The following is a 16,545-nucleotide window of genomic DNA, read 5'->3' as shown; positions in this document are numbered from 1 at the left end:
TCTGAGGACCACACTTTGAGAACCCCTGTTTCAGCATAACACCCATCTTAGAGGATGCTAAAAATCTCTCAGTTGTTACAGGAGAAAGGTTTATTTGTCTTATATGTACTTTACCCAAGCAGCCCATTTGGGGAGATGGGTTAACATCATCCCAAATACAGAACCTGAAACCCTCCAAGCCCCCAGTTCCATTGAGAGACAAAGACATGTGTTTCCAAGAGGCCAAGGCAGAAGCTGGCCCTGGGAGAGGACAAAGGGATTGGGGGAGGCACGGAAGGGAAAAGGAGGAGTCCACTTTTTGTTTTTCCACTGCATAATTTTAGAACTAATACAAGTATTTTAAACACAATTGGTTGAGTATTTCTTAGCCCTAGGGAAGTCAGCTTCTGCCCAGAAGGGAATGATACACATAGCAGATGCCACATGCCGCGGGGAGAGGAGAATGTGTTAGGCCTTAGAGCCGAAAGACCTGGAGTTGGCCCCAGTGCTGCTCTGAGACCTTAGGGGGGATTGCTTCACTAGCTGTAAATGTGTTCTAATGAAACTGAGCCTGAAAGGGCCCCATGAGGGTCAAAAGAGCTACGGTGGATGACAATGCAGAACACTGTGTGGATGACAGTTCCAATGAAGCCAACCTGAGCTGCCTTGGTTTCCACAGGAAGGACCAGTACCTCCTCTCGCCCGTGAACTGTTGGTATCTGGTCCTGCATCAGACCAGGCGGGAGAGTCGAGATCATGCCACCCTCAATGACATCTTCATGAACAATGTCATCGTCCGCCTCTCACAGATCAGTGAGGATGTCATCAGACTCTTCAAAAAGGTGGGCAAGGGGGCCACTCCACCTGCTCAGATATCTCTGCCCCAAGCTAAGCATTACAAAATTGCCAGCCAGGGTGGGATTTGGTTTGGGGGCATGGGACCAGGAGGGCAGGTGTGTTGAAGGCTGCAAGGGGCGGAGGGCTGGATGTGGTGTCCCAGACCCTGAGTCTGAATCCTAGATATGGCTGGTGGCCTCAGCCACTTCAGCCACTACCCGCACAAAAATAAAAATCTCTGCATGGTTGGCAAGTACCACATATTCATTATAGGAAATTTGGAAAAATGGATATGAGCACACACACAAAAATTAAAATCACTGGGAATATTATCACTGCAATAATCACTTTGGTGCCATAGGGATTTCTTTATACAAACATAGGCAAATACATTTTCTGTAAGTTCTCATATGTATACATTTTCCAGTATATATTTCCTGAATGAGATGAGACTGCATATATGATTTTACTGTCTGCTTATTCACCTAATAAGTTAATAACACTGCATTACAAAATTTTCCCAGGTCAATAAATTTATTTCTGTGCCATTTTTAATGATTCCATAGTATTTCATGATAGAGCTTACCCTAATTTATTTAACCAATCTTTTATTGTTGAACACTTAAGTTATTTCCATTATTTTACTCTTCTAAATAACGCTGCGGTGAGCTGCTTTGTATATATACTTTTGTCACATTCACTGCTATTATCCTATAGTTGTTTTCTGCAACAAGAATTTTTGGGTCAAAAGTTTGCCCATTCTTAAGGCTTTTTACAAAGTGCTCGGTTGTTTTCAGAAGGTTTTACCCATATAAACGCCCAGAAGTCAAGTGTGCAGGGAGCAGTCACTTATATGTGCCCCGAGGTCTCTGTTTCCCAAGTTCCTTACACAGTGCCTGGCAAACAGTAGATGCTGTGGAAATGTTTGTAGAACTGAACCCACCTCTACGGACTTCGGTTTCCTCCTCTGTAAAATGGGCTAGTCCTCTAGCCTCTGTGAGCCTCATCTTCTGTGTCGATCAAAAGGAGTTAAGATCAACTACTTCCCAGGGGCAGTGTGAGGGTTAAAGGAAACTGTGTGGGTGTGGAGGGATACGTATATTATTAAGGGAGTGGCTCAGGGTGTGGTCTCTGGGTCCAGAGTTCTTAAATTTCTGGATTCATGATCCTGGTTCCACCATTTATCAGCTGTGTGTCTTTGGGCGTTGTTACTTTAACTCTGTGCCTCAGTTTCTTCATTTGTGAGATGGTGATAAAAAGGCCCACAGGGCAGTGGGGGAGGATTAAGAGGGTGTTGACCCCAACCAAGTAAGGCACCGAGAGTGAGTGTTCAGGAAAGCTAGCTACCATTGTACCAACCAGTCCATAAGAGTGTTACTACCAAAATTACCGAGGGGCACCTGGGTGGCTCAGTCGTTGGGCGTCTGCCTTCGGCTCAGGTCATGGTCCCAGGGTCCTGGGATCGAGCACCACGTCAGGCTTCCTGCAGAGCAGGAAGCCTGCTTCTCCCTCTCCCACTCCCCCTGCTTGTGTTCCCTCTCTCACTGTGTCTCTCTGTCAAAAAAATAAATAAAATCTTTAAAAAATAAATAAATAAAATAAAATTATCAAGCTCGTCTGTTCTTGCCAGGTGCCAATTTTAGGGATTAGGTGACCTGGGATTGCTAGAAGCACAGGTAAGAGGACAAGTTGATTTGAAATGTAATAATCTGTCTGTGGTCTGTATTTGGACTGTCCACTTGGAGGACGACTTCTACAGCGGAACTGTAATCACAGGCTCATTCCCTTCCACGGCACAATATGCACTGGTTCCCTCCTGGGGCTGTGTTTATAAAACGTCGTCCAAGTTGAATATTTGTGTAAGCAAACGTAATTAGGGAGGTAAATACAGGGCAATAAAGGAAAAAAACACGGCGCTTTGCAAAGCCAGACTGAGGTGATCCCGATCACTCGCTCTGGCCCCAAGGCCCCACCTGCCACTACTGTCACATCTTTGTCCTGGGTGGGAGGGACTCACAGAGAAAGGGTCATCAGGGCTGTTAGGAAATGAAGGGTCTTTTTCCTGACTGAGCCCTGGGACAAGTGAGATCAATCTTTACAATTCTCATTTAGGCTGACAGCAGCGTCACTGGTGATGGAGGTTAACAGGGTAGAAAATAATGAAACAAGGTCGACAGCTGAGCTTCTGGCTGCCTTGTTACCAGGCCGGGGCCGGTGGAACAAAGGAAGCAACCTGGCCCCTGTGGGCCGGCAGAGAGCTGGGCATGGGCCTGGCTGGCTGATTTAGCACAGTGCCGGCCCTTTGTGTCACATCAGTTAGAGATAATCTCGGCACGGAGGCTGCACTCCTTCTGTACTAATAGATCCCGCAGACCTCGGAACAATGGGGAGGCCAGCCTCTGGTCAGACTGGGGAGGGTATCGTCAGTCACCCCATTCTACAGATGAGGAGGTCCAGCCTGCAAACCTGCAGGAGAACTTAGACTTGTCCACTTTTGGCCTGTGGTTGCCACCAGCAGGAGCCCAGTATGGCTGGGCTTTGGGAGTTTGTCCCAGAACTGCTTCTCACTGACTCGTGAACCTGGGCAAGTCTCTTGAGCCTCCGCATTTGCCTACTTCAGCTCCCACTTCAGGGGGCTGCTTGGAAAAGCCGAGGCAGGCCAAGTGTCTGGCACAGGTCTGGCATCCAGCAGGTACTCATTAAATGGTGGCTTAATCTTGATCCTGAAGAATGGGACCCCCTCCCCATTCCTGAGCTTGGTGGTAGCACTCGGGTGGGTGTTCCTTCACCACCCCACCAAGTCATGCTCTGCCCATGCATCTGCAGAGGGTGGGAGTAGCTTCCAGGCCACATGTCCTTCCTGGGCTTGGGTCTGGGGCAGCAGCTCTGTCTGCCAACTTCTCCCTGACTCAGGATGCTCTTTGACTTAATAACTTTCCTCCTCATGAGTTTCCAGTTCCCCTCTAGCAGTGCAGTCTCTTCGGACGACTAGAGGCAGCACTTCAAATTCCTCAAGCTGTCCCAAGATTCTTGTGGGCAGGTGGCCCTTGCTTTAAGTGTCAGATAAAGATCTGTCATAGCAAAAGGAACTGGCTGAGATCTTAGAGGCCATCCTAGGGGTCAGGGCTTTTCTGGTGGTCAGCAACAGAAACCCATCTCAGCTGGCTTGCAGGAGGAAAGGGACTTACCTCCAGCCTTGGCTGGCTTCAGGGGCACAAAAGAACTCCATCTCTCTGCAACTCTGATCCAATTTTCTCTGTTTTCTAACATTTTTTTGGCGTGGGGTGAAGGGCTCTCTCGTAGTCTCTCTCCATGTGACAACCACATGGCCCCCTGCAGCTCTGGGCTCACATCCCACCTGCTTCAAGTCCTGTGGAAAGTGAGAGTGCCCTTCTCCCAGAATGGAGTCTTCTGGGCTCTGATTGCCCAGCATGGGCTCACACTCTTGAAGCTGCACCAGCGGCCAGTGAGATGCAGTGCTCTGACTGACTGGGCCTGGAAACATTCCAACCCCTGAGGCCGGGTGTGCATTCAACTCCACCCAACCCATGGAGTCCTCTTACAAGAAGAAGGGAGAGGGGAGCCTGGGTGGTTCAGTAAATTAAGCATCCAACTCTTGATTTCGGCTCAGGTCATGATCTCAGGGTCGTGAGATCGAGCCCTGCATCGGGCTCTGCTTAGAGTCTCTCTCTCCCTCTGCCCCTCCTCCCCCCCTCCCTGCCACTTGCTCTTGTTTTTGCTCTGTCTCCCTCTCTTAAAAAAAAAAAAAAGAAGGGAGAAATAAAACAATAGATGTCCACCAGGCCTCTGTTCCATTCCCTTTATCATCCTCTGTAGTTGTTCTCCCTCTGCTAGATGTCCCTCATAAAGGGTCTTCATTACCTCTCAGGATGGCTCATTCCATTTGGGGACAATCATCAACAGAAAATTCTCCCTAGTGTTGAGATGAAATCTCAGTGTTGACACTCATGGTCCTGGTCCCATCCTGAGGGCCACACAGATCAATCCACATGGAAACTTGTCTTTTGCTTGAGGACAGAAATCATGACCCCCCAACCAGGTCTTCCCCACCTCTGGGTAAATATTCCAGGTCCCTTCAGTTTTCCTCTGTGATTTGGCTTTGTGTTTTCCCCCCCACCTAGGTCATGTCTCAGGCTTCCCCAGCCTGCACAAGTTAATATTCAGAACCATTCAGAATACTCCAGGAAGGTGTGACCAGCTAAGAGTAGAGCAGGGCTCCCTAGCCACATTATTTCTAATAATGAAACCTATGCAGGCGTTTGCCTTTTTGACCTTAGTCTCATCACATGGTTGGCCCCCTCTGAGCTCCCCACTTGAATCCCTGGGTATTTTCATGCCAACTGTTTTTTAATCTATCTTACGAATTCTGCACTTGTTTCTCTATATTTGGTCTTTTAAAACTCCATTTTGTTAGAATCTGGTCAAATGGGATCAGTGTTTTTATTTAAGTGATTTTTCAAGCAGCAATAGGGTAACTTTTCCAAGAGGTCCTAATTCCTCCTCTGTGGGGAAAGCCTGTTTTATAGCTTCTCCATGTCTCCCTTTGTGTTACCTTCTGCTGTGTGTCAATTCTTTAACCCCATGTTTGAGTCTTCCTTACCTTCTTAGTGGAGAGGTGGAAAGTGGGTCAGAGGGTTGAGTATGCGTTCACAGTGGAGATGACCTTTGAGATGGGTGTTGAAGGATGAATAGGAGTCTGCCAAATGGGGAAAGGAGGTTCGGAGTTCAGTGTTCCGAGAAAGTCAAGAGCACAGTGGGTAGAGTGTATGAGGATGGAGGTCCAAGGCAACTCAGAAGGGAGGCTGCAAAATGGCACGCTTTAGCTGAATTTGGTTCTTAAGGATAATCTGCATGGCCCTCACTATGTTAAGAGAAATTAAACCAATATTTAAAAATTGTGGGATTTCACATAAAAATCAGCACTTTGTGTTTCTCTTCAAAAATAAGAAGCTCGGGGGCGCCTGGGTGGCTCAGTCGTTAAGCATCTGCCTTCGGCTCAGGTCATGATCCCAGGGTCCTGGGATCGAGCCCCGCATCGGGCTCCCTGCTCAGCGGGGAGTGTGCTTCTCCCTCTCCCTCTCCCCCTGCTTGTGTTCCCTCTCTCGCTGTGTCTCTCTCTGTCAAATAAATAAATAAAAAATAAAAATCTTTAAAAAAAAAAACAAAAAAAACAAAAATAAGAAGCTCTGAGGGGCACCTGGGTGGCTCAGTCAGTTAAGCATCAGACTCTTGATTTCGACTTAGGTCATGATCTCAGGGTCATGAGATCGAGCCCCACGTTGGGCTCCATGTCAGCGGGGAGTCTGTTGGAGATTCTCTCTCTCCCTCTGCCCTTTGCCCCCCACGATCTCTCTCTCAAATAATAAATAAATCTTAAAAAAAAGAAGAAGCAGCTTTGCCAATATCAGATCCACATGGGTCCATACTTGGTAGTAGTTGGCTGGAACTGAGTAGCTGCTAGCCCCTTTAGGCAGGGCATACTGTCCCCACCATGCTAGGGTCCCTGCTGTTGTCTGGTGTAGCACACCTGCTTGGCTCTTTTATTTTGCCTCCCTGGCCCTTTCTGCATTTGAACTTGTGACCTCATTTTTAAACGTGATCTACTCGTTCACAAATTCTAGCCTCAAAAACACCACCTGGAGGACTTGTTAAACAGCTTGCTGGGCCCTACCGCCACAGTGGCTGATTCGGGAGAGTGGAGAGAGGCCTGAGAATCTGCCTTTCTCACAAGCTCCCTGGTGAGGTTGCTGCTGCGGTCTGGGGACCACACACGGAGAATGACTTACCTCCTTGTTGTGCAGGTGAGGAAACTGAGGCCTGCCTCTGGTCAGCACAGAGTCTGGCCCCGAACGCAGGTTTTCCACTCCAGCTCCTGTGCTGAATCCACTAACCCCTGCAGAGCCCCGGTGGGGAGGGTCCATTTGCGCCCTGCCTGCTCTCCCTTCCTGCCCCTACGGTGTCTGAGACGGGGCATGGAAGCCCATTCATTCCATTTTCAGTCTCAGCCTCCTTAACAATAGCCATCCATTATTCTGTGCTGTGATGCCTGCAGAATTTAATTACTTGCCTGGCCGTGAAGTGAATTTGATTGTTGGGAACTGCGGTGTTCTGGAGGAAGCACTAATGAGGAAAGACTCTCAGCAGAGACGAGAAGGCATCTGGGGGGCTTGTGTTTGAAAGCAGCCATTCACTGTGTGGCAATAGGTCTCAGTCTTCAGTGAGCTTTCTCGTTCCCGCCTCGAAGATGTCCGTCGCATTTCATAAATAAATCAGGGCTTTTGTGTCCAATAATTGCCTTGCTTTGTAACCAAGATCAAAAGCACCAATGGCCTTGGATTCAAAGCCAAGTTTATTTTTTATTTCTTGGTTGCAGGAGAGAGTGAGGGTTTGCATGCTGGCGGGTCCAGCTAGGAGGCCCGCATGGAGAGAGAGAGAGAGCAAAATGGGCAAGCTGCCAAGGGAATGAGAAACCTTCAGCCAATCTCCACTGGCGACCAGGGAGATGAAGTCGTGAACACTCACTCTGCTAGTAGAGCCTGCTGAGCTGGTCACCATCAGGCATTCTCGACTCACTGAATAAACATATATCAGTGTTATCATCATGACAGTAGGTAAACAATAATGATAGAAAGCAAACAGCGAGTGCTGACTGTGTGCTGGGCTCTGGGCTAAGCATTCCATAGATATTTAATTCTTAAAGCCTAAGTGTAAGACGCTGTCATCATCCCATTTTATAGATGAGGGAACTGATGCTGATAAAGGTGAGCTGGGATTTGAGTCCAGATGTGTCTGAATGGAGCCCATGCTTGGTGGCAGACAGTTGCTAAAGAAGAGAGATGAGTCAGACCCAGTGCCCTCTCAGGGAGATCACACTGTAGAATGGAAGCAAAGACACAGGTGTGTAGCTGTGATTCGAATACAGCAGAGAGGGACATGGGTTCGGAGGGAAGAGGACTTCTAATCTGGGCTGGGGGTTGGGGCTCAGGGAAGGTTGAATGTTGGGGATGCAGCATTTGAAGTGAGTCTTGAAGGATTAGGATTTATTCCAGTGTGGGTTCCCCAGGAAGCCGACTGAGAGTGATTATAATGCAGGAGTGTATTAGCGAGTACTCTTGGGGGTCCCCACCTGCAGAAGGAAAGGAAGGAAAGCAGGAATCAGTGAATGGAGAAGTTGGGCTATGGTGCAATCACAACTAAAGCCTCAGTTGACTCCTTGGGGGAGCTCCAAAGCTGGGGTGGCCCTTCTGAGTTCTCCTGAGTAGGGCGAGGAGGCTGGGTCTTTATACGTTCTTATTGCTCCCAGAAGGGGGCATGGTCTTGAGCAGATACCTCTTTAGCTAAGGCAGTTCCAAGGAGGGCAAACAGCTGGGGTGTCTGCCAACAGCACTCCTCACAGCTAGGGAACTAAGCACTCTACTCCTGAAAGGGACCTGGGTGGCACATCACTGTGTCCCCACAGATATGCAGGGATTTGAGAAAAGTCAGACACAGGAATCCAGACCAAAGCAGCGGCTGGTGGACGGAAATGTCTGGGTCCTGCATCATGAACAGCTAGGTTGGTGTTGCTGTTCAGTGCCATGGTTAGGGCTGCAGACAGATTCTCTGGCTCAGTCCCTGTTCTACCACTTTCTGGCCATGTGAGCTCAGCCTAATCTCTGAGTTTTGTCATTCTCAAGATGAAGCTAATAATAACCTCCTTTGTGGGGTTGTTGTAAGGATTGAAAAAAGATGATATAAAACAACTACCTGATACACAGTAAGCAATCAATAAATATTAGCTATTATTAGGATGGTTATTGGGATTTTGAGAGAGAACATAGTGAGACTTAAGTTTGGAGATGGAATGAAGGAATATTTTATTCAGGGCACAAAGGTTAAACAAAGGGTCAGTAATAAGAAAATATGCTCAGGAAGCCACTCACTGATTAGTTCTAAATGATGGTGGCCTTGTCTCTTCTTTTATAACCTCTTATTTCTTTTTCTTGCCCTATTATATTGGCTAGGACCTTCATCTAGTACAGTGTGAAGGGAAATGGGAGAGAAGTGGTATTCTTGACTTTTACTTTTGTGTTTTTTTTTTAAGATTTATTTATTTATTTTAGAGAGAGCGAGAGCACATGAGCAAGTGCGGGGAGGGGCAAAAGGAGAGAGAGAATCCTGAAGCAGACTCCCCGATGAGTGCTGAGCCTGATGTGGGGCTCAATCCCAGGACCCTGAGATCATGATCCAAGCCTAAGTCAAGAGTAGGCCGCTTAACCAGCTGAGCCACCCAGGCTTGGATCATGGGCAAGTATTCTTGACTTTTAAAAGGCATGCTTCTAACTTTTCACCATTTAAGACAAAAACTCTTAACAAATAGGAATCAATAGGAACACCCTTAGCCTGTTAAGGGTATTTACTGAAAGCCTACAGCAAATATCATACTTCCTGCTGAAGAGAATTCAGCAAGATGGCTGGTTACAGAAATTAATAATGTTCCTGTGTGTCAGCTATGTCCAATTAGAAAATGTAATTTAAAAAGTGCATGCGTAAGAAAACAAGAATGATTGAAAATTAATGCCATTAATGCTACAAATTAGCTAGCTGCAGCCTAGAAGTTTTGATGAGTGATGCTTTCATTGTCATGTAGATATAAATATTTCATAATTTCCATGGCAACTTCTTCTTTGACCCATGCATTATTCAGAATTATGTTTATTTTAGTTCCAAAGGTTTTGTTTTTTAACGTTTTGTACTTGCTTTTACTTACTTACTTTATCTCAGTGTGATAAGAAAATAAGATCTGTAGGTTATTTTTTGCATTTTTGTTGAAGCATTTGCCTTATCAGATATTGCGATTTCCTCTAAAGTGATAGTCAGGAAAATAGCAGGTACTAGAGCAGCACTAGGTCAGCTGACTAATGGGAGAACTGAACCTTTTACAAATGAGAGCACAGTAGGTGACAATGGTGCATTCCGGTTTGGTCAGGGGGGAGGGTGGACTATTTAGAAATAGAGTGGATTCCATTGGTTGTCATTTAGGGGGTTATTTTTAGGAAATGATTTTACACATACACACATACATATATATTTTTTTACATAGAAAAATAAGACGTCTACCTTAGTTCACAAAAATATATTCTAGATAGATTAAAGCACTAAAGGTAAAAAGCAGAACTTTGAAACTATGGAAGAAAATGTAGGAGGTGATATTTAAAACCTTGGTGGTAGGAAAAGAAAGATAAAAAGGAATGTTTCTTTTGCCTAAAGGAAACATAAAAAGCACAAACTGTAAAGAAAAATACTGATAAATGCCATTATATAAAAATAAAATCTTCCTACAACAACAAATAAGTAAAGAGAAAACAAAATGAGATGCAGTTTGACTCACATTAGATTGGTAGGGCAGTCCTAAGTGCCGACAAGCATGTGGAGCAACGTGGGCTCTCAAAACCTCCTAGTAAACATGCAAATGGGTCCAACCCCTTTGGAAAACAATTGGGCAGGGTCTAGCAACAGGAAGGAAGAGATGTACACCCTATGACCCAGCAATTCTACTTCTAAGTATAATCTATAAAAATATTCTAGCATCACACACACACACACACACACGCACACACACACACACACCCCCCCCGTACGAGGATGTTTGCTACAGTAGTGTTCATAGTAAAGAAACAAAGAAAAATCACCTAAATGTCCATCACAAAGGGGATGGCTAAATAAGCTATAGATAGTCATACAATGGACTAGCATACAATCCCTAAGATGAAGGTACTAGATCTGTATGTATCAATGTGGATAAAACTGGAAAATGCAATGTTGGGTGAAAAAAGCAAGGTGAGCTATCATGTTTTTAAACAAGTTAAAACAGAAAGTAATTGTTCATATTGTTTATACTGTTAGACAGCTATGTGACCTAAAGCTATGCCAAGGTGGGCTGTGTAAGAAGACACACTAGCTGCAGAGTAGCAGTTGAGAAATCAGGGAGGAAGAAAGGGGACAAAGAACACTCCAGTTGTATCTGAATATTGTAACATTTTGCTTTCTAAGAGTAGTTTTGAAGCCAAAAGGGAAAAATCCAGTTTGGATGGCCTGTTCACGAGCATTTATTATTGTTCACTCTACTCACCTGGATGTTTGAAATATTGGAGAACTGAAATTAAGGGGGGAAAAAGGAAAGGCCAGTTGGAGACAGATGAAGGAAGCCCTTGGATGTCAGAATGAGAAGTTGGGCTTTATTTCCTAGACACTGGAGAAGTTGGGCTTTATTTCCTAGAACTGAAGGTTCTTGCGTAGGGGATGACGTAGTCAGAGCCAAGTTTAAAGATGATTAATTTGGTGTATCTGATGGCTTTGAAAGAGAGATGCTGGACTCAGGGAGAGCAGTTACATGTTATTACACAAACACACTGATGCACAGATTGGTGGTGAAGGGTAGTAGGGGCCTGGATCAGGGAGGGTAATATGGGAACAGAAAAGAAGGAAGGGATGGATGGGCAAGTAGAGAGGTAGATGGGTAGGCTTATGGGTAGATGGGTGGATGGATAGATGGATGAGGAGTTGGGTAGATGAGTAGATTGGTGGATGGGTGAATGGGTGCAAAGGTGGTGGATAGATGGATAGAGACATTTCTTTTTCAAATATTTTATTTCTTTATTTGAGAGAGAGACAGAGCGAGTGCAAGCGGGGGCGGGGAGCAGAGGGAGAGGGACAAGCAGACTTCGTCTCGAGCGTGGAGCCTGATGCAGGACTCAATCCCATGACCCTGAGATCACGACCTGAGCCAAAATCAAGAGTTGGATGCTTAACTGACAACCACCCAGGCGCCCCGGGTACAGACATTTTTGAAGTGCCAACGCAATCCTCATGACATCTTGTTCACAGACAATGCAAATGAAATAGAAGATTAGATGATGAAATGACAAGGAGGTGAAAGTGATGTCTTGGGTCAGTGATGCAGCAGTAATAAGCGATTAATCATGTTTTGAATCCAACAAATAAGCCTGACAACATTTGTATTCACCTTGAAGATCATGTAGAGAAGGGAAAAAAACAGCTCAAAACTCATTGATTTTGGGTTTTCATAGGTACTGGTTTTTCAGGAAGATAGCTTTGTCATGCTCCCCAGGACACAGAGACTCCCCTTCTCACTCCAAATTTTTCTCTCCATATCTGTGAGAGATTCAAGGCAAAAAAAAAAAAAAAATTGTAGGCTGACATCAGGGACATAGTCCAGAAAGGCTACTCCTGAATATGTTCTGCCTCCACAGAGACTCAGGCTAGCATTCCACCCCGTCTCCTTCTGCCTTGACCTGGAGGCCTGGGGGAGGGCAGGGACTTGGTCACAGATAACAGAAGATTTTGTAAAATGGCACTCGGCACTGTGTGTTATCTGATATTTACGATGATCCAAAGCAGAGCCTTGTAAATGTCAGTATGCTTTTTATACCAAAGGCAGAGGAGTACCCATGTTTTATCATTATTTTGGAATGTTTGGGGGAAAAAATTCTAAAGGCGCAGAGAGTGCTAACCCTCCCAGTGGAGGAAGCAGCGTGAATGGTTGAGGGAATCATATCTACCAGCTCTATGGTCTTGGGCAAATGACTCACCCTCCCTGAGCTCCTGTGTCCTAACCTTTAAGGGGGGGCAGTTAATAATGGTGCCTCCCACAGAGGGCTGATATTAGGCTTAAGTGAGGTGTCGTCTGTAAAGCAGGTGTCATTGGGCCTGGCACATGCTGCGAGATTAATGCACAATAGCGATTATTATTATCATTATCTATACTCACAAGTATTATTAGTAGTAATAGTCCAATGCAGTATTATTAACAATGATAATAAGTATTATTAATCGTAATACTTAGTATTACCGGTAGAGATCCAGAAACTCCTAGCCTGTGAGGTCACTTGCTCGTAGTCATTCCAAGGTATGCTTGGACTTCCTCAGACCTGTTATTGTAAGCATTTCTGCAAATGGAAGCCCTCGGTGCAAACAGCATCCCAGAGTGATGCTGGGAGTGATTACAGGGGGAGGACGGTGACATTGCCGGGCTCCTGGGTATGCATCGGTGGGGCCCACCACTGCCAAGAACGTCTAATGAGTGGTCCCCAGGCCTTCCTGCTTCCTGCAGTCTCATCCCACCCCCCGGCAACAGGGGGAAGAGTTCAGACTCTTGCACAGACATGCACATGACAGCATTTGGAGCTGCAGCACCAGGAGACATAGACTAGTGTGGTAAGGGGAGGAAAAGCAGGGAGGTGTCCAGGAGCAGGGAAGGGAGGACGATGGAGGAGAGGGGGAAGAGTAACGAGGGTTCAGATGGAAGGTGGAACAGAGACTAGGCTACGGATGTTGTTTGGGGACAAGGGGCTGGGACGTGGCAGAACGCCTGCAGCCGTTATTGGCAAGCTAGGACACAGCTGGGAGAAACAGCCAGAGAGCTGTCCAAACTGCTGTTTCCAGGCATAAGCTGACCTTCCAGGACAATCTAGAGGAGCCGCATCCCTCTGAGACACGCCTTTTTAGCCTTTGCTTGGGAAATAAGAGCACAACTGCTCTGGGAGATGGCCAGTGGTACATATATCATATATTTAAATAGGGAACATCTGTGGGTCTCAAGTTTTGTTATTTTCTTAGAAAACAAGCAGGAGGGTGGAAACACAGTGGGATTTAGAACTAAAGGAGAGAAAAATTTTTGTTTTATGTGGTTTGGTTGTTTCCTATTGTTTGCTTGGAACCCCAGAACTAGGAAAGCCAAGAACTGTCCCCAAAGTTCACCCAACATGAGAACATCTAGTCAAGCAAAGAGAGATAAACCTTGCTGGAGCAGCCCTGCCCAGGTGGAAGAGAGGCTCCGTGGATAACTGAGAGTTGAGGAAGCCTCCATCTCACTCCTGGCTTTAACATTTTCTTGAGGATTGTTTAGAATGGTCTCCTTTAGAGAAGTGGAGGGAGTCTTGTCATTAAAACCCAACATTTTAGGGTGGTATTATTTTTTCTAGACTTTAGCACTGGAAATGACCCACCTGTTAGTTTGCTTTTTAAAAATAGAACTTGGGATGCCTGGGTGGCTCGGTCGGGTAAGCGGCTGCCTTCGGCTCAGGTCATGATCCCAGCATCCTGGGATCGAGTCCCACGTCAGGCTCCTTGCTCATCAGGGAGCCTGCTTCTCCCTCTGCCTGCCGCTTCCCCTGCTTGTGCTCTCTCTCCCTCTCACTCTCAGACAGATAGATAAATAAAATGTTAAAAAAAATAAAATAGAACTTCTCAAATACAGTTCATAAAGTCCCAGGACCTATAGTAACAGTTTTGAGGGTTTTCCCCCAAAAGTATGATTAGCCCTGCATTGAAAAATAAATCAGTCACCCATGGCAAGGTTTTTTACAGAGCAAATAAATTGATTTCACTCAGGAACTGTTGTGTCAAAAAAATTTTTGCCAGTTGATCCCATGTTGACATGAATGTATGGTTTTTTTTGGAAAAAAAAAATGAGATTCAAAAAATACCCTTTTACTCCTTTTTTGGTTTCCTATTGCTTCTGCGTATTAGTTAGCTCATAACCAGTCATTTATAGAGCTCCTCTGTATGCCAGTCTTTGTGATCAGAACTACGGGAAGCCACCCAGCCTTTAAGGAGCTTATGCTCTGATTGGTTGGAATTGGTCTTTTTGCAAGAAAGCTTGTACTTGGTGGAGGGTTTTCAGAAGGCTCTCTTGCTCTGGTATATTCTGGTATTCTGGTATATTTAGACTGACACAAGCACAGATTATTTCAGTATTATTTCACATCAGCAAAAAATGACAATTTATTGGACCCTCTAAACTGAAAGTCCAGAGGTAAAGTCTTGTTTAGGCTTCACTAGATCCAGGACAAAGATCCTGTTGTCAAGGCCTCGACTCATCGAGGTGGGCAAGATGGCTGCAGGCATCCCGAGACTGCTGACATCCTAGCTTAGCAACCCCAGAGGAGTGAGGATCTGGGAGTGTGGTTGTTAGAAAGCTCCTGGGGAAGATTCTCATGGGCTCAGCCTGGAATACATTTCTGTCTCTGACCCAGTCACTAGACACAAGGTGCTGGAGCACTCTGGTCAGACCAGGTCCCATGACTAATGGACCAGCCTGTATGACAATGTAAGCAGGGGTCAGTCCACCATGTCTCATCTTCTGTTATCAGAAGAAGGAGAAAGGGAGAAGTGAGAGGTGGTCATCATGGCTGGTTTCTTTCTAGCAGGGCAGGTGGGCCAAGAAGGACCAGGCTAAGGAGAACTAGGTCTGCCCGCAAGTGGGAACGAGGGCCAGGGATGCAGCTTCCTGCACAGGTGGTGGGAAAGTACATTGGACAGGCAGGTGGTGTCCTGCCAGAGGGCACACCCTCCTTCTTACTTTCTTTGTGGCCTGGACTCATTGCCCTTACAGCATTGCAATGGCTTCTTTCATCTGTGTGCCTGCGTCTCATGCTAGGCCTACAGAAGCAGACCACAAAAAGGCACAAGGGCCATCTTTGGAGTCGGACCAGCCAAAAGCTGAATCCCGGCTCTGCCACTTCCTAGCTGTGCAACCTGGGGCAAGTCGCTCCACCCTTCTGATCCTCCAGCCCTCGTCTGTCAAGTGGGCATAATAATAGTACCTACCTTCAGGGTTTCATTGGATAATGTATGGGAAGTGACCTTGGACAGTATTCAGCAAATGGAAATTACTTCATAAATGCTAGCTGCAGTTGATAAAGCAGGGACCATGTCTCATTCAGCTTTGGGTCTTTAGTACCTAGTTGAGGCTGGTATCCAGTAAGTATTCAGTAAGTGCTTGTGTAGATGGAATTGAAGCCAGGTGAGGAGTTGGCCACACAGGTACAAGAGGAGGTAGTGCAGGCAGGAGGATGGATACGGCGGGGGGGGCGGGGGGGGATGCTCTGAGAATCCGCAGCAGGCAATGGTGTCGGGGTCCATGGGGGAGCCAGGGGGCTGGGTCTCAGGAGCCAGACTCTTCAGTGGCTCTCAAGTGTCAGGATAGGAGCAGGGCACTTGGTAAAAAGGCACTCTCCCAGGGTCCGTCTTAGCAGGTCTGGGATCACCATCCTTGACGGGTGCCAGGGGATTCAGAGGGCCACCCCCTGAGAGACCCCACTGGTTTCTGGGTCACAAACTCAGATGCCTCCATGGGCCAGATGGGTGACGTGGACGGGTGAAGGGAGATGCTGGGCACCGCGGCCAACCAGAGAGCACAAGCCTCATCTAGAGGGGAGCCATACTCCCAAGTGGGGACTTGGTATTGCCAGGTCTCCTAGTTTTTTCAAGAGAGGCTGAAAATCAAGACTTACAAAGGGAATTTCCTGATTTTTAGATGCTGAGAAACAAGTCAGATTTTTGAAAACACCGAAAGGCCAAATAAAACATGTCTGTAGGCCAGAGAAGAGCTGCCACTCGGAGTCCTCGGTCTAGGGCCATGGTTCTCAGCCAGGGCGGTTTTGCACCCCAGGGAACACTGGGCTGCGTCTGAGATCGGTTTCCTTGTCCCAGCTTGGGGTGGGGGTGGGGAATGCTACTGGCATCTAGTGGTTAGAGGCACGGGATGCTGCTAACCCCCCTCAATGCGCTTGCCGCCGCTCCCACCTCAAAGAGTTATATGGCCAGAAAGGAAGTTGAACTGGCATGAGTTGTGGGCAGAAGAAAAAGGAAGGGCCGGAGACACCTGCCACCTGATTTTTACAGACTTATTTGGGTCAGAGAGAC

At 46.5% G+C, this 16,545-nt stretch overlaps 1 protein-coding gene across 8 annotated transcripts in view; it reads left to right on the top strand.

Annotated features, from left to right (window-relative positions):
• The window catches only part of SRGAP3 (SLIT-ROBO Rho GTPase activating protein 3), a 243,659-nt gene that overhangs the window by 133,973 nt on the left and 93,141 nt on the right, over positions 1-16,545 (top strand). For all 8 annotated transcript variants that reach the window (XM_032411847.1, XM_032411846.1, XM_032411845.1 and 5 more), the window contains exon 3: positions 659-821. In XM_032411847.1, the coding sequence (XP_032267738.1) occupies positions 659-821 (163 nt within the window). The remainder of the gene's footprint in view (positions 1-658; positions 822-16,545) is intronic.

Source organism: Phoca vitulina, unplaced genomic scaffold, assembly GCF_004348235.1.
Source record: "Phoca vitulina isolate PV1807 unplaced genomic scaffold, GSC_HSeal_1.0 scaffold13, whole genome shotgun sequence".
In the NCBI taxonomy this organism is placed as follows: domain Eukaryota; kingdom Metazoa; phylum Chordata; class Mammalia; order Carnivora; family Phocidae; genus Phoca; species Phoca vitulina.
The sequence above is the reverse complement of the archived record's forward strand: the minus strand, read 5'-3'. Positions and strand labels throughout refer to the sequence as shown.